Here is a 19,066-nt window from a genome sequence, read left to right on the forward strand (position 1 = left end):
GGATATGATACATGGACCAAGACATTGTGTAGGTTGGATGTGCGACAGAACATTCACCTCTCCTACAGGGGTATTCCGTTGCCCACTCAACTTACACAATGTCCTGTTCAATCCCTATTACACTCCCACTCCCAACCCCAAAGATGGGAGTTCTCCCTTAACTTTCATGGCCTCAGTCTTCATTAACACAGTGTCCCCACACCCTCTACCCAACAGTTTCCCATGTGTCCACATCACTTTCACCAACTGCTGCACCTCAATGGCTCCAGGACCCTTGTATCACATGCCTAGCCCATGCACCTGCTGCCCCTCCCTCCTCCATTCCTAGGCCTCCCAAACCTGCTTTCCCCCTCCCATGCACTGGCTCCCAATCCCAACCCCCTTCCTTCCTCCAATCCCCCTCTCCTCTAACCATCCCACCAATACAAACCCCATGGCAGCCTAGTCCACATGGCGAAACACAATGCTGGTTTTGTGTGTCCAGCTGGCATAATGTAGGAGCACAGCTGTGTGTGTGTGTGTGTGTGTGTGTTTTTTTTTCACGACTGTAGTTTATATTCACTTGCCACACCTAGTGCAATACTTGCTTTTTAACTTGGGCTCCTGTGTCTGAAATACCAACTGATAGTGGATTACTTCATGGTCAGACAGAGATTCCAAAAATCAGATATTGGATTGTAAGGCATATACAGTCAAATCGCAGTTGAGGGACTGAACTTTAAGAGAATCGTATGGAAGAATCAGTGTGGAAGGAAATGGGATATGTAACTACTGAGAAATGATGAGAGGATACTGTGATAATGAATAGCTCAGTAGGCAGTTCAGCTGAAGATAAGTGGACATCTCTATAAAGGGAAACCACAGATGTTGGAAGGACAAAGATACAAGGAAGGTAACTGAGAAGAAACTTTGGTTAATATGAGAAACACTTCAAATGATCAACGCAGTAAGAAAGTACATGTTCAGAGAAACACAGGAACACAGCAATATTAATCCCTTAGAAATACAGGGCAGCCAAAGCAAAGTGGCTGCAGGAAAGATGAGAAGAAATTGAAAAAAGACATGACAGTCAGGACAACTGTCTTGGTATATAGAAAAATCAAACAACCTTTGGTGAAATTCAAAACAAGGGCGATTTAAATTTAAGAGTGCCATGAGAATACCACTGTTAAACACAGAGGAGAGAGTGGTTAGATGAAAAAGAGATATGAATGTCTCTGAGGGAGAAGATGTGTGCAAAGGGAAGTGGCAACCAAACAACTATTACAGTTGGTGTGGAGAATCAATGCAACTGGTGACATACCATCAGACTTCCACAAAAATATTATCCACACAACGCCAATGAAAGCAAAGGCAGATAGGTGAGAAAACCATCGCACAATCAGTTTAACAGCTCATGCATTGGAGCTGTTGATGAGGATAATGTACAGAAGGATGGAAAAAAAAAAAAAATTGGGAATTTGCTACAGGACTATGACTTTCGCTTTCGGAAAAGTAAAGGTCCCAACAAGGCAGTTCTGACACTGCACTTGATAATGGAAGCAAGACTGAAGAAAAATCACGACACATTCATTGGATGCCTACCTATAAAAGGAATACATAGTGTAAAATGTTGCAAGATGTTTGAAACTCTGATAAAAACAGAAGTAATTTTGAAATGTGGTGGTGTAGACAAATGTTGAAGATTAGAAAAGAAATTTATGGCAAAGCTTGACCAACATAAAGGGTTTGTTGACAGCACAGATCCTGAGGCATCATCAACTGGTAAAGAAGGGAAGTGTGTGTGGAGTGAAAATTGTGAAAGGAACTCAAGGCAGTAAGCAGGTGCAAATAAATGAAGGTTGCAGTAGTTGGGCAAAGATAAAGACACTTGCACAGGATACACTAGTGTAGAGAGCTGCATGAAACCAGGTTTCAAACCACCACCACCACTAGCAGCAGCAGCAGCAGCAGCAGCAGCAGCAACAACAACAACAACAACAACAACAACAACAACAACAACAAAATGGCTGTACAAGTGAAACTGGCTAATAGTTGGTCAAATAATCATTATTAATAGTTGTTGGTGGAACAATATTTTTATTACGCAAGTAGTTTTAAAACAAAATTATTATGTGTAGGAAAGAAGGGAGATCCATGTTAAGATCTATATCAAACTTTTACAGACAGCGCACTGAGAAGCAGAAATTACACACACTTCATTAGTGCAATTCTAGTGAGGAGAACATTAAAGAATGAGTACAATGAAGTATCATTGCACTCAAAGTTTGATTTCCTTCTTACTGTTAAAGATCAAAATGATTGTCTCAAACCATGTTAATATATCAGTCAGTTAAATTTCAGTTTCATGCTCAAGGGAAAAGATTATAAATGTGAAAATGAAATCCAAAAGGCACATAACAGAAGTGTTCTAGTTATGTGCTGCAACACACTAGATACTTTACCAGCATAATATGTCACATTCTAACAGAACTGTAGGAAATGCCAAACTAATCTAAATAGTGACTCTCCTCCTGCATTTCTCTTCAAAAACCACCACTTTAATACGACAAAGACAGAAAATATTTGAAACACTTATTTCTGTCTGCTACTTCAGTATTCTTATCTGCCAAGTGTTTGATATTTCAATTAGAAATATTAATTTGTGAAAAATATCGTTGTCACATTAGTAACAGCTAAATTGGGTTGGCAAACTAATACTCAAAGCACCTTCAGTAATGTTCGTGAAGCATGCAGAACTTGGTACTTCATTATGACTGTGACAGAAGCAGTGATTTCATCTTCTCATAAGGTAATCAGTTTATTGGAAAAATTTCATGCACTCTCCAAACTACTTCACAATTTAAGCAAACAAAGCTGAAGTCCACAAATAGTGGGAACTGGATGACAAAAAATATGGTATTCTTAATTTTTTAGTTTTATTGTAGATAAAATTCAGCTGAATTAGTGAAATCAAATACAGATTTCCAAACAACAAAATAAATATAACCAACTTTTCTTGATCTTCATGGGCAACTGACAGGTGAAAGCTCTCTTCCAGGGACATCACACTTGAGAATAACTGTAGTTCTAGTGTTTGCTGATTATTGTTGTCTTCCAGACATTGTAGCAATGCACAAACACAGTCTGTGGCAGCTTCGTGAACTGCTGGAACTGCCTGTAGACAAAAAATGAACATAAATACTTTGTAGAAGCAGAGCAAATGGTGATGATTACTGTACCAAATCATTTTTTTCAAACTTTCTATTCAGCTCAAAGTGAGAGGAGACTATCGGCCTTTGAATTGTGAGTAAATAACTGCACACAGCACCTTAAAATAAAACTAATAATAAAATTATTTCTGTTTATGTTTTATTTAATGGGTCTTGCAAGTAACAAAATGAAATTATTAAACTGGGAGACCCATTTTCATTTCCACTCCTATAATACTTATGGTAACTTAGCAACTATATTTCCAGTCCATAGCGTATACCCTACCTTATATCATTGTACCACATATAACAGCATATAACTTTTGCAGAATTTATTTGTTTTGTTTTGTATTATCATCAGAATGGTCAAAAAGAATCATCAACAAACAACCATTCTGTAGCTTATGCTTCGATTGGGGCCAACCACAGAAGCTTTGCGAGATCACTTTAATCAACAACCACATGTATGAGATAACTGACGAACAAATTATGACAGTTATTGAAAGAATATACGACCTATCACATTCTCCAGTTATTGGTTGTTGCTATGGTAGATGTCCAGTAAACAGCTAGCTGCTAGCCAATTTGTATTCTGACTGAAGTACATAAAATGGGGTGCAATGAAGGAGCCACCCCAAAGATTGCGACAGCAAGATACAAACGAGAACCGCAATTGGGCGCACCCCGGGCAACGTTGATTTATCAGCAGCTAATCCTTCAACAATCGGAACGGACTTCTAAGAAAATGAAGACCAATAAGACCCTACCCAAACGGTCTTTTCTAAGGCCACTTGTGATGATGTCGATAAACATTGAAGGAATATCGAGAGACAAAGAAGTTTTATTATCTAACTTGTGTAAAGAATATCATTCCTCCTGATTCAAGAAACTCATCGGGGCAGTACAAGACCCACACCCAAAATAGATGGAATGAAGATGATCTTGGAGAGACCACATGAATGATGCGGTAGTGCCACCTTCGCCAGGCCAGGAATTAGAGTCACTTCTGCATCATTGACTGACAGGCAAGACATCGAGATATTAACCGTTCGAACTCAGCAGTATAACGTTACCTCTGTGTACAAACCCCCAGAATCAGATTTTGTCTTCACTGAGCCTGGCAATTTCAGTTACCAAGACTTTAATTTTGTATTGGGCGATTTCAACTGTCAAGAGCACTACATGGGGCTATAAAGAAACTAACAGCAGCGGAGTGGAACTAGAGACCTGGGCTGAGGTACAAGATCTACTGCTCATATATGACCCGAAACTGCCAAGCTCCTTTAATAGTGGCAGATGGAAGAAAGGGTACAATCCCGATAACATCTTCGTTAGCAAGAAACTCACTGGCCAATGTGGAAAACTGATTGGGGAGCCAATTCCCCATACGCAGCATCGGCCCATAATTTGCACGCCCAATGCAGTTGTTAAGCCTGAACAAGTTCCTTTCAAAAGAAGGTTCAATTTTAAAAAGGCCAATTGGAAGAAATTTAGAGAGCTCATTGATGCAGAAATAACAAAAATCCCCCCACAACCTGAGATGTACGACTCATTTGTCAAACCCGTTCAGTAGGTGTCTAGGAAAACAATACCGCAAGGATGCAGAACACAGTATATTACGGGACTGTCTGAGGACGCAAAGCCACTACTGGAAAGATACCAGAGGCTCTTTGATAATGACCCATTTGATGATGAGACACTTCTAGCAGGCGATGAACTCATGTCAGCCATAGCTGAGAACCGCAAAGCCAAATGGTGTGACCTCATGGAGAACCTGGACATGAAAGTGAACAGTAGGCGGACTTGGAAACTGTTAAAGAACCTTAACGGTGACACCACAAAGTCAAATGATAAATTTACTAACGTCACGGCAGACCAAGTCGCCACTACACTCCTTATGAATGGCAAAACCCACGGCAGAAAGTACCTGGAACCATTAGCACGTGATCCGGCAGAGGAAAATCATCACCTCAAGGCACCATTACAATGTCAGAACTCACTGCAGTCATTTCTAGCTTGAAGATTAACAGAGCTCCTGGTATCGATGAACTTAGAGTCAAGCAAATTAAAAACTTTGGCAGTAATACCCTACAGTGGCTGCTAGATTTGATAAACACATGTGTAGAACGGCTCCATATTCCAAAGATGTGGAGGAAAGCACGAGTGGTTGCACTTCTGAAACCAGGAAAGGACTCTGATGATCCAAAAAACTTCCAACCTGTGTCTCTTATGTCACTGTTTTAAGATCTTGGAATGCCTGACACTAAGTCGCATAGAAAGCGTCCTGGAACAACAGATCATCCCACAGCAGGCAGCTTTCCGACCAGGCAAACCGTGCTGCGGTCAAGTCCTGAACCTGACCCAACACATCGAGGATGGGTTTGAGAGGAAAGAGATCACAGGAGTGGCATTCATAGGCCTTTCAGCTGCATATGATACCGTAAACCATCGGAGGCTCCTTAGGAAAGTATATAATGTGACAAGAGATTACCATTTAACATCACTGGTAGGTACTTTCCTGCATAACAGGAGATTTTTCGTCTGTCTCCAGGGCAAGAAGAGCAGGCGGAGAAATCAGAGGAATGGCCTACCTCAGGGAAGCTTCCTCGCCCCAGCTCTGTATAATATATATACAAATGACCAACCCGTGCCAAACATCACGCGCCAATTTATGTATGCCAGTGACACTGCAGTTGCAGCCCAAGGTAACAATTTTATGGATGTAAAGGAGAAATTAACCAGTACCTTGGAAGCTCTCTCCCAGTATTATGAGGCAAACCACCTAAGGCCGAACCCTTCCAAGACGCAGGTCTGTGCACTCCATTTAAAGAACAGGGAGGTAAATCGTGAATTAAATGTAATATGGAGAGGCGAACGTCTCTAGCATTGTAAAACGCCCAAATATATTGGTGTCACTTTGGATCGCACACTGACCTATAAACATCATTGTAATGCAACAAGGGAAAAAGTCTCAACTAGAAACAACATCATCAGGAAACTAACCAGCGGATCCTGGGGTGCAAACCCTAAAGTCCTGAGAACTTCAGCCCTTGCGCTCAGTGTGTCAGCCGCGGAATACGCCGCTCCAGCATCAACACACGCGAGAAAAGTTGATGTTGCGGTGAATAAAATGGCACGGATTGTTACCGGATGCTTGAGGCCAACCCCAGTGCACAAGGTGTACTTAATCACGGGGATCGCACCGCCCAATATACGACGTGACATCGCTGCCGAAGCCGAAAAAACCAAGCAAGAAAAGGACACGCGTCATCCTTTATATGGACACCAGCCTGTTGACCGACGGCTTTGTTCAAGGAAGAGTTTCCTGTCACGTACCCGAGCCTTGGAAGGGTCGGCTGCAGAGAATCGTTTGAAAAGGTGGGAAATGGACCTGAGAAACCCCCATAAAGATGTAAAAGAAGAACTGGCGCCTGGTGGAGACATACCATACACAGTCTGGAGAATCCTAAACCATATGAGGGTAGAAGTGCCAAAGTGCAAGACAAACCTGCAGCAATGGGGTTTCCTAAAAGAGAATGAGAATATTCTCTGTCTGTGTGGCTCTGTCCAGGATCCTCAACACCTGCTTATCTGTCCATATTTAGACCAGCCCTGCACAATGAATGACTTATGGGAGGCAAAAGACAAAGCCATATTGGCTGCTGATTTTTGGAAGTCTGAAGTCTAGTTCCGGACACAGAAAGTAAGTAAGTAAGTACATAAAATGAGAGGCAGTGACACTACAATCATTACTTCAGAATGCACGGTCCTTTCTGATATGAGGAGATGCCCAATATTGTCTTTATTGCATTTATTTTCTTCCTTCTGTCTAATCCTAGAGAGCTTTAAGTAAGCTGTATTGGACAATGCCTTTCTTCCGGTGCAGGTCAACATACGTCAATGACAATTACAGCTCCCACACAACAGGAGACTACTTTTCCATTCCACTGATGTTACAGTGATGTGCAGGTAAGAAAGTGGGCGGTTGGGCAACACACAATAGAAAAGAGCAATGTTCCATGTGGCAAAAGTCAATAGCAACATTCAGCTGCAACTTTATGTAGTGCAGGATACAGGGGGTGCCTGATGGACATTTGGTATATTATTTTAAGTATATTAAGGCAACACGGCAATTGTCATGTTCATTATGGATAACAAAGATCACATTAAGAAGCAGAAACTGGTTTCCCTTGTGAAACGCATCATAGCGATATCAGTTGCCGGGGGAAAGAACAGCAAGAGTGTGTGTGGCTGGCACAAAGATAAGAGAGCACTTAACACCATTGCTAGTGTTCTCTGTCTCTCTTTGCACAGAATGCATCGTGCACCAGCCTTCTACTTTGTATATGTCTCTACAGTTGCAACACGAAGTACAATTAATGCATAGTGACAGTGGCATGTAAGATCTCTGTTTCTGGTATCAGTCACTGCATTGTGGTATTCTTTCACTGTCTATGTATAACCTGAATATGCTATGTGGAACTGCCCCTTTCCCATAATACCAATTACAGACCTGTCACATCTGTTGGAAATCACCCTGCTGAGTATTTATTGCTTCGTGTAGATACAAGAATAATTCAGTGTCCAAGAAACACTTGAAACTACATCGTTCTTGTTGTGCTCTCTCCATATTTTTGGTCAGGATCTGTATGGCTGCCATGTTCCCCGTACATTTTACTCTTAAGTATATAAACATATTGCAGTGTCCAACATGTGACAATAAATGTAGAGTAGCACTAATTATTTCACCATGGGACAAGTCCACTTTTGAACGGGCCTAAGACTAACACACACACACACACACACACACACACAAGGAGGAGGAGGTCAGCTGGTGGAACAGTGGAATTGCAGCTTCCTTTTGAGAATGTGCAAGTGCAGATGCAGAAAGTCGTCACAACTTGGGGTTCTCAACAGTTCTACCCTAGGCTGTTGGACATAGAGACTCATTAATAAAAGTATGCATGCTTCCACAGCTGATGTCAATCTTATCAAATCCTTCTGAGTGTACTGAAACAATAATTTCATAAAATTTTAAAATGCCAAAATAATGTTTTGGCCATGTTGCATTGGCCTTCCTCAGGAGATTGGCTAATCTTGATGAGGAGTAGTTGCTTCAATATATCTTGTTTCTAGCTGTGTTACATGACTACCAATGGACCACCAATGCGAAATTTATTAGATTTCTTTGAACCTCAATACCACTTGTCAGTGTTGGGAGAGAGGGTGGGGATATAGGGCAGACTATTTGTTAGTTATACAGCTTGCTTGTAACTCGAAGTCTGTTACAAATAGGTGAGAAGCTTATGGGACAATATTTTCTTGCTGTTAGTTGCAGAAAGGGACACCAGTTCTGCATGTTTTGTTTGTTGTGACAGTGTTGCACAACAGTCAATATGTTGTGCTGCCCAAAAATGAACACAGCACTCAGGGTTTACTATATGGGTGCTAAGAGGCCTGCCAGTTTCTCCAATTTAGATAATACTGCAGTTACAATGTATTTTGTATACATATGCAGTGCTAAAAGCTTTCAATGCACCTGTAATGGAATCTACACTCCACAGCTGAGCAGAATGCATGTGACGAGAATGCAGCTGGAGTTTTCTAGACAGAACAGTACACATCATTCTTAAAAACATTTTCACAAATGCAATTACATAAATGTTGTTACTGACCCACCTGAAGGCATTTCAGTAATGTAAACACACACAAAAAAAAGGGTAGATGTGATGTGCATGACCAGAAAACCAAATGATTACAGTTTCAGAAAAACTGGACGATATTCAGAGAGAGAGCTTCACACAGTGAGCAAGTCAGTAATGCATTGGTCCATCTCTAGCCATTAGCCAAGCAGTTATTCGGCTTGGCATTGATTGATAGAATTGTTGGATGTCCTCCTGGGGGATATTGTGCCAAATTCTGTCCAATTGGCGCAATGGAAGGCCCCTGCCCATAATACTCCAACCATTCCCAACTGGGGAAAGGTCTAGCGACTTTGCTGGCCAAGATAGGGTTTGACAAGTATTAAGCACTAGAAACTCTTCCCATGTGCAGGTGGGTATAATATTGCTTAAATGAAAGCCCAGGGTGGCTTGCCATGAAGGGCAACAAAAATGGGGCCTGGAACACTGTCAAGATACCGCCATGCTGTAAGAGCTTTGTAGGTGACAACCAAAGGGACCCTACTATGAAAAGAAATGTCACCCCCAGATCATCAGTCCTGGTCATCAGGTCATATAGCAGGGGATGGTTGGTTGGTATCCCACTGCTGTCTGGGGCATCTCCTGGCACTTCTTCATCCTGGAATCTCACTCAGTGGAGTAGAATTGTCTTTGGTGATCAGCTCCACTTTGAACTGAGCCCCAATGACCAGCAAAGACATGTCTGTGGATGCCCTGGATGGTGGTGGGATACCAACCTATCGCTCGTCATACGGCATGACAATCACGAGTGATGGTCTGGGATGCCATTTCTTTTCATCGCAGGATCCCTTTGGTTGTCATACATGGCACCCTTACAGCACAGCAGCATGTCGTCAATGTTCTACACCCTGTTTTGTTGCATTCATGGCAAGCCACCTTGGGATTTCATTTAAGCAAGATAATGCCCACCTGCACATGACAAGAGTTTCTACTGCTTATCTCTGTGCTTGCCAAACCTTACCATCGCCAGTGAGGTCACCAGATCTTTCCCCAGTTGAGTATGGTTGGAGCATTATGGATAGGGTGCTCCAACCACATCAGGATTTTGACAACCTAACACACTAATTGGACAGAATTTGGCATGATATCCCTCAGGAGGATATCCAACAACTGTATCAATCAATGCCAAGATGAATAATTGCTCAAATAAGGGGCAGAGGGAGACTAATGCATTCCTTACTTGCTCAATTTGTGAAGCTCTTCTCTTGAATAAACTATCCAATTTTTCCTCAATTGTTATATGTTTGTCTATAAATGTACATCACATCTACTGATTTTGGTCCCATTCAGATAATTCCTTCATTGTACATCTTTATTTTGTCTCAGAGTGTGTATTAGAACATCTCATCTCTTCAGCGTACTGACGCTTTAGAAATAATATTTGTTGAATTCTCCATGTGTCTGCAACATGTTATCAGCAGCTGTTGTAGCAATAATCTGTTAACATTAACACTGTTAATTTAACTACCAAAATGAGTTTTATCATCACATTACACTTAACACTTTCTCAACAGTAGGGTCTTCTCGTCTATTTCTTGCTTGTAATGTAGATGTGATGTTTGCACACCCATTTCTCTACAACATTCTTCCTTCTTACTGATGCTCCATATACTAAATGTAAGAAATTGTAATCTGACACCAATCATAAATGGGGAATAATGAAACACAAGGCTGACAATAAACGGCAGAAGGGTGCTAAGGGAAAGGACTGTCCGCCCCACTATCTACATCACCTCTCACAGGAATTCTCAGAACCTGCAATGAAAGTTATTTATGTAATAAGGGGAAAAACATTAAACAACTTGTATAATATAAATATGCAGATACTGTGTGTTGGCTTTATGTTTATCGTGCATATGGTGAGCCATACTGAGGGATGATGCACCACTTCAACACCGGACAGTGATTGTGGCAACTTAGCGAGAAGAAATAGGAGGGCACTTCAAAAAGTAAGTTCCACACGTCGTCCCATACTAAGACCACTGCACAACAAGGGTGGTGCACAGTCAGAGAGAATACATGTGCTGGGTTTCCTGCAGACAAAGTTCTTTTGTGGTAGGAATAACAGGTGCATCACAGTGAGTAAGTGGAATGGTGTGACAACTGGAAGTCCACTCCAAAGTTGAAGTATGTGGGACAGTTTGATTCTTGTTGGCAAAAGTCTATACTATAAATAGATTCAACATAAATTCTAACAGGGACCAAATACAATGTAGTGCCCAGCCATAAAGAAATGGTGTCAACAATTTGAAAAAGGCTGCACAGATGTGGGTGATGCCGACAGCGAAGTGAGGCCATTGACATCGACCACAAACTCCAATATCTAGACAATCGAGGAACTGATTTGCAGCAATCGCAGGTTTTCCAACAATGAAAACATTCACACAGTGGTTCTTGAATGGCTCCATGACCAAGGAGCAGATTTCTATCTTCGAGCAATTGAACAAGTGGTAGATTGTTCTGACAGTACTTGATGACTGTTGAAAAATCGTGTTGTATATCTGTGTCACTTTTAAACATAGTGGATCATTCAATAAAAGTTACTTGGTGTGACATAATAATGGGTGACTTACATTTTGAAGTCCTCTCATAAGTATTCCATGGATCACCATCCTGTCCTGGAGGTGTGCAGATTTTCCAATAACACTTATATCAACAATGGAAAAGCACTGTAATGAGTGGGAGATGAAATCTGGAGTTTTGACACTGATCTTATACACAGAAGCTTTAAGATGTTAGATTAGTATGAGTGGTTAGTGTATTTAAAGTTTAGGAAAATATATTACTTGTTAAATCACAAATAGTGTGGGAAGTTTATTCATAAATGTGGTGTTCAAGAAATAACATTTTTGGATTTTAAAGTGATTACCACATCCTTGATGTGGAAGTCTCTAAGATTAACTTATGGTCAAAACTACCATTAAATAAATATATTAACAAAACCACATTTGAAGCAACAGTTACAATGCATTCCAGCTCACTACATCTGAGTTCAGTTATTGTTGCCTCAGTTCTCTGAAATGGTCACCATTTGAAACCACTCAAGTGGCAAGTTTAACTTACCTACTGATCTTCACATTCTCACTGTTTTATTGGAAGGCTAAGAGGTTGCAAAGCGTTATGAAGATCCATTCAGCTCATTGGCAAATACAGAAATTGGTGTCAAAAGAACCTAGCAACACATTGCTAACTGAAGCATTCTAACACTTGTTACAAGTCTGTGGGAAGCCATGGGATATTGGGAAATGGGCAAATTTGTGGGCAAACCGAAAAATTTCTCAACTTCATTGTTTTATTTAGGTCCCCATAGTTCTAATTTAGGCCATTGCTCTGTGTCCAATGTTAATTCCACTGAGCAGATTCCAGGATGAAGTGTGATTCCGTAAGGTCTACAAATAATAGTCATTATATATCTTTAGTTGGAGGAATAAATGGAAATCAGTTAAATAAGGTAGGGGACTCAACTGTTCTTACTTAAAAACAAATCATTTTCTTATTGCCAAAGCGTGTTTGAGAGCAATGCACTGTGCTTTCAGCTACTACTTTGGTACGAGGTCGTCGTCGTCGTCATCATCATCATTATTATTTCCTTCCTTTCTCAGAGGTTATGTCTGGTTAAAAATGGAAAATGACGCGGATCTTGATCAAGCGCGACTTCCTTTTAACTGTACGGTATATGTTACATTGCATTTAGGAACTTTCGGGTAATTGAACATGTATCAATAATTACAGATTTCTGTAGTTGTATATATAGATTTGGATGTAGCTGTATTGCATTGATGTACTGGTGGATATTGGGTGGTATGACTCCTGTAGTTGATAGTATAATTGGTATAATGTCAACTTTATCCTGATGCCACATGTCCTTGACTTCCTCAGCTAGTTGGATGTATTATTCAATTTTTCTCCTGTTTTCTTCTGTATATTTGTTGTATTGGGTATGGATATTTCGATTAGTTGTGTTAATTTCTTCTTTTTATTGGTAAGTATGATGTCAGTTTTGTTATGTGGTGTTGTTTTATCTGTTATAATGGTTCTGTGCCAGTATAATTGGTATTCATCATTCTCCAGTACATTTTGTGGTGTTGTTTTATTAGTTTATGTTGTATGGCAAGTTGTTGATGTATTATTTTTGCTACATTGTCATGTCTTCTCGGGGTATTCTGTATTTGCTAGTATTGTACATCCACTTGTGATGTGATCTACTGTTTCTATTTGTTGTTTGCAAAGTCTACATTTATCTGTTGTGGTATTGGGATCTTGCTGTAATATCTGGTGTTTATTGTTTGATCCTGTATTGCAATCATGAATCCTTGCGTCTTGATCGATGTGTGGCTGTGCTAGATGATACGGGTGCTTGCCATGTAGAGTTTTCTTTCTCCAATTTACTTTCTTCGTATCTGTTGAAGTTATGTGATCTAAAGGGTTGTAGAAGCGGTTATGAAATTGCAGTGGTGTAGCCGATGTATTTATATGAGTGACTGCTTTGTGTATTTTGCTAGTTTCTGCTCGTTCTAGAAAGAATTTTCTTAAATTGTCTACCTGTTCATAATGTAGGTTTTTTATGTCAATGAACCCCTTTCCTCCTTCCTTTCTGCTTAATGTGAATCTTTCTGTTGCTGAATGTATGTGATGTATTCTATATTTGTGGCATTGCGATCGTGTAAGTGTATTGAGTGCTTCTAGGTCTGTGTTACTCCATTTCGCTACTCCAAATGAGTAGGTCAATATTGGTATAGCATAAGTATTTATATGCTTTTGTCTTGTTTCTTGCTGTCAATTCTGTTTTCAGTATTTTTGTTAGTCTTTGTCTATATTTTTCTTTTAGTTGTTCTTTAATATTTGTATTATCTATTCCTATTTTTTGTCTGTTTCCTAGATATTTATAGGCATCTGTTTCTTCCGTCGCTTCTATGCAGTCGCTGGGGTTATCCAATATGTAATCTTCTTGTTTAGTGTGTTTTCCCTTGACTATGCTATTTTTCTTACATTTGTCTGTTCCAAAAGCCATGTTTATATCCTTGCTGAATACTTCTGTTATGTTTAGTAATTGGTTGAGTTGCTGATTTGTTGCTGCCAGTAGTTTTAGATCATCCATGTATAGCAAATGTGTGATTTTGTGTTGGTATGTTCCAATAATATTGTATCCATAATTTGTATTATTTAGCATGTTGGATAGTGGGTTCAGAGCAAGGCAGAACCAGAAAGGACTTAATGAGTCTCCTTGGTATATTACACACTTAATCTGTATTGGCTGTGATGTGATATCATCTGAATTTGTTTGGATATTAAGTGTGGTTTTCCAATTTTTCATTACTATGTTTAGGAGCTGTATCAATTTAGGATCTACTTTGTATATTTTCAGTATTTGTAGTAACCATGAGTGGGGTACACTATCAAAAGCTTTTTGGTAATCAATGTATGCGTAGTGTAACTGACCTTTGTTTAGTTTTAGCTTGATATGTCACCTCTGCATCTATTATCAGTTGCTCTTTACATCCTCATGCTCCTTTGCAACAGCCTTTTTGTTCTTCATTTATAATTTTGTTCTGTGTTGTGTGTGTCATTAATGTCTGTGTAATGACTGAAGTTAATATTTTGTATATTGTTGGTAGGCATGTTATGGGGCGATATTTTGCTGGGTTTGCTGTGTCTGCTTGATCTTTAGACTTCAGATAGGTTATTCCATGTGTAAGTGTATCAGGGAATGTGTATGGGTCTGCAATGTAACTGTTAAATAATTTAGTTAGATGTGAATGTGTTTAGGCGAACTTCTTTAGCCAGAAATTTGCTATTTTATGTTTTCCAGGGGTTTTCCAATTGTGAGTAGAATTAATTGCTCGGGTGACTTCATGTTGGAAAATTATCACTTCAGGCATTTGTGGTATCATCTTTTATGTGTCTGTTTCTGCTTGTATCCACCTTGCATGCCTGGTATGTTGTATCGGGTTTGACCATATGTTGCTCCAGAAGTGTTCCATGTCTGTTATGTTTGGTGGATTGTCTATTTTAATGTGTGTGTTATCTATTGTCTGGTAAAATTTCTTTTGGTTTGTGTTGAATGTTTGGATTTGTTTCCTTCTATTTTCACTTTTTTTGTATCTTCTAAGTCGTTTGGCCAATGCTTGTAATTTCTGCTTCTTTTCATCTAATTGCTCTATCGCTTCTTGTTGTGAGATTTTATCTAACCTTTTTCATTTTTGTCTGATATTTCATTTCTTATAAATTGTGTTAGCTGTCCAGTGTCTTCTCTCAGTTTTTCTATTCTTATCTGTAGCCTGTGTTGCCATGCTGGTTTTGTGGGTTTCTTCTGTGTGTTGGTTGGTTCTGATCTCTGCCTAGTGCGTATATTTAGTGTAGTGAGTGCTCCTACATAAACCAGTAGTTGTAACTCTTCCATAGTTGTATTTTCATTTATTTTGTTGTGTATGATTGTGTTGATAGTTGTTATTGTTGTTTCGACTTGTGGGTTATTTGGTGGTCTATGCAAGAATGGTATAATGTCTGTATTTGTGTCTTTGTATTCTATGTATGTCAGCTGAAATTTTTCTTCTATATCTAACATGTGTGTCACTTTATGTTCTATTTGTGCTTCTTCTGGTGGCTGTCTTTAAGATTTCGTTTTCCTCTGATTGTTTAATTTATGCATGCTGTTCTTGTTTGTTTGCTCTGGGATGTTTGAGTCCATGACTGTATTTTCTTCTTCTTCTGATTGCACATTATTTTGTTCCAGTATTTGTTGTACTTGTTGTTTGATGATTTCTAATTCTGACTGGGGTATCCCGTTATTTTTGATTATTACACGGTTCTGATCAGCTAGTCGTTGTTCTGTTAAAAATTTTAATTCTGGGTATCTAGTAATAAATGTTGTGTATACTTGTGATCTGTATCCAGTTGTGTTGGTTCCTAAGTTTGTTGTTTCATAACAACAGAACATGTGTCTTAACTTCATCTGACCATCTCATCCTCTGTCTTTGTTTTCCTTCTAGAGTGGTTGCAGGAAGCATATCCTGCAAAACACCTCTACTTGGATGTAAATCATTTTCTGTGGGGCTAGCAGTGTCGTTACCATTGTGGATGGGCATAGGGTTCAAGCGTCGTCCCCGACCATGACAGTGCTTGTCCGAGGCTTCATTAGTTCTGTCCTGAACCAACTAATCACACTAAAAGGGGGGTTAGCCCTATCAGAAGTTTGTTCTTTTCGTCGCCTTTTACGACTGGCAGAACATACCGGAGGCCTATTTTTTCCCGGGCCTCCACGGGGTTTATTATTATTCTTATTCTTATTATTATTATTATTAGATGAGCTGGTGGACCCATGCCTTGGCCACAGTATCAAACTAACATATGAAATCATGATGGCTTCTTTTTGAAACAGTTCGAACATCACTGAGAAATTCATTTGTGCATTTGCTGTTAGTCAGCAACCCATAAACACAGCATCCACCTTGTTCAGAGTAAATTTTTCATGTAAAATGTAGTGTACTATTTCTTGTGGCACATCTTTGGAACCAGTTATTTTATACAACTTTAATTTTTGAGTGTACAGTGCCATATGGCACACTTTTTTGGTGTTTTTATTTGTCGTTGCAGTTTTAAGTATCATAAAAATTAAGACAGGCTCTTAAATATTTGACAATTTCAAATGAATTTATGTTGGCAATAAAAAATCCAAAATGAATTTATAACAGAATGACATTTCAATTAATCAATTTGCATATAAAAAACACACTTACTTTAGAGAGTAAACTCTATAAAGTAAACTGATGCTTAACTCACATTATTATAGAACATGTACAGTACTAACAACCAATTCATTTTCTATGCCAGACCAAGAAATCATCTTATTGCATTTATATTTACACCTTGCTTCTCAAGAGTAACTGTTCACATGGCGTTAGTCGCTACACCACATCATGCTGACTAGAACTTCAGAATTACAGATTTTCTTTTTTTCCACTTCTCACAGTGAAGTCTGATGAACACAATTTTATGATTTGCCAACTGGTCATTACGCTGCTTGTGACTGCTGGCAAGTAGCAATTATAAATGTTCAAACCGTTGAGATCTCTTATAGAGGTCCCATTCCTAAGTTGCCTTATGTGCAATGAAGTTGCTTCCAGAAAGATGATTGCACGTCCAGAGCTCTCTAACAGGAACTTGTGGGTGTAATTCCTCACATGTGTAGGATCATTGCAATGATGCCAGATACTGTGATGATCAGGAGCCAAACAAAAACTGGTTGCTATGTGAGTCTTTCACTATGTTGACACGAGACAATCACTGGAAATTTTTGTAGGGTTCTTGGTTACAATGAGTATCTTATCAATAGAGTTTTGGGACTCCAACTCAGCGCAGCACAGCATCCTGCACTTTCTACATCATACTCAATACAGCAAGATAAGAATTTCCAATTTTAGCTTTGGCACAACATGGTGGAGGAGCCACATAAGCAACTAATTTTGGTTCAGCTCCTGGCCACAGTGACACTGGTGACTCTGCACAAGTGTTAGGAGGCCACATTTTGTTAACACTGGTAGGATCAACACATTGCTATCATCCATTTGAAAGGAACCCCACTGTGCATGCACAACAGACAGACATGGCATTGACAAGAAAACTGCCAGTTTGGACAGTAGCATCTGCTAGTTGTCAGCTATCACCAGCATCAATCACCTGAACACCTGAAAGTGAGCAATTGCCTTGAGGAATACTGCGAGAAAGGTATATTCAACAGAACTTCTCAAAAAGACGGAAGTGTCATGACATCTTGTATAACTAATTCTCCACTTTATAAAATCAATATCAGTATTATTGTTTCGGTAAATGTTAACTTACTGTTCAAAACTTGAGTAATTTACCAACACAGAAGTAAGAAAGCAAATACAATAGTCTCACCTGGTGGTTAGTAAGCACATGAAATGCATGTGCTACAACCATATTTTCAGCAACATCTGGCAGTGTGATGGCCTGGACAGATACCCACGAGGTGAAACAGCGTAGAATTCGTATATGAATCTGAGAATTCTCACCACTGTTTGAAAGACACACTTTCTGTTACAAGGAAAGACAAAGAATAATTTTATTGGAGAATATTGTACCATAAGAGACAAACAAAATTATAGAAATTTAATAAAGAAACAGAAAATAATATCAAATATCTACAAGAATGTATTTCTGTAAAAAAAAAGTACATAAATGTGAGCTCAGAAAATTAATATGTTAAATGCAAACAGAAAATTTATTTCAATAATATTTCGCAGAATGCACTGTTACCTTTACTAGTATTCACAATCGCTTTTAATGAAATTGTGGCGGCGTTTCTCCAAGGAGCAATGGATATTGTTTCTGAGAAGTAATTACTTAGTAGTTGATTTTACATTAATTGTATTTGAATAGCATGTAAATCACCTATTATTAATTTAGTAAATAATTTATAACTATAGATTACCATATGTACCCTCTGCCTCAACCAATGAAACTACCTTCAGGTGATTATTTTAAGAGTGGAAATGTGAACCACAAATGGATCAAAACTTTCCAAGACTCCAGTAATGAAAGACTGTCCTAAACAGGAGATGTCAAGGACAGTTCCTCCCACGGTAATTCACTGGCCACAAGGCATTCAAATAACTTAACGTAAAAACTGATGATTAACCACCAAATTTACCACTCTTCTTCAAACCTGGCATAACTGATCAAAAACCCTTTCCCACCTCTTGCTTCATGTGGATTCTGATTATTATCTACAACAAATTGCTCTTGGGTCAAGATGAGGTATGTGCACATTACCATTAGCAGGTCCATGCCCAGCAGGGATCAAACAAAATGATCTAATGAAATTTTATGTAAATTTTTATTTAGTTGGCATATGGCTACACAAGTATTGGGTTTCTAGCTTTAAGAAACAAAAGTATTGCGAACCACGCCATAAGAAATTATTGTAATTATAATCAGAGAAACATATAACTAACTCCCTGTTCGACAAATTATAAGAGGGTATATAATTTCTGAGCAAAAGCAGCAATATGAGTTGCATTTACAAGGTTTATTTTTATAATTATCATCATAAATAATGATCTCTGAAGTTTTCTTTGCTCACATGATTAGTTGTGTGCTTCTGGGTGTTACGTCAAGTTTGGCAGAATACCTGGAGGGACAATATTAAACACT

The 19,066-nt window shown here is 39.1% G+C and overlaps 1 protein-coding gene across 1 annotated transcript in view; it reads right to left on the reverse strand.

Moving 5' to 3' along the window:
• LOC124619467 (transportin-3) overlaps positions 1-19,066 on the reverse strand; it is a 205,794-nt gene that overhangs the window by 143,542 nt on the left and 43,186 nt on the right. The window contains exons 4-5 of the mRNA XM_047145867.1: positions 17,792-17,947; positions 2,994-3,157 (exon numbers count right to left, since the gene is read on the reverse strand). Coding sequence (XP_047001823.1) covers positions 2,994-3,157; positions 17,792-17,947 — 320 coding nt within the window. The remainder of the gene's footprint in view (positions 1-2,993; positions 3,158-17,791; positions 17,948-19,066) is intronic.

The sequence above is a fragment of the Schistocerca americana genome, chromosome 6, assembly GCF_021461395.2.
Source record: "Schistocerca americana isolate TAMUIC-IGC-003095 chromosome 6, iqSchAmer2.1, whole genome shotgun sequence".
Taxonomy (NCBI): domain Eukaryota; kingdom Metazoa; phylum Arthropoda; class Insecta; order Orthoptera; family Acrididae; genus Schistocerca; species Schistocerca americana.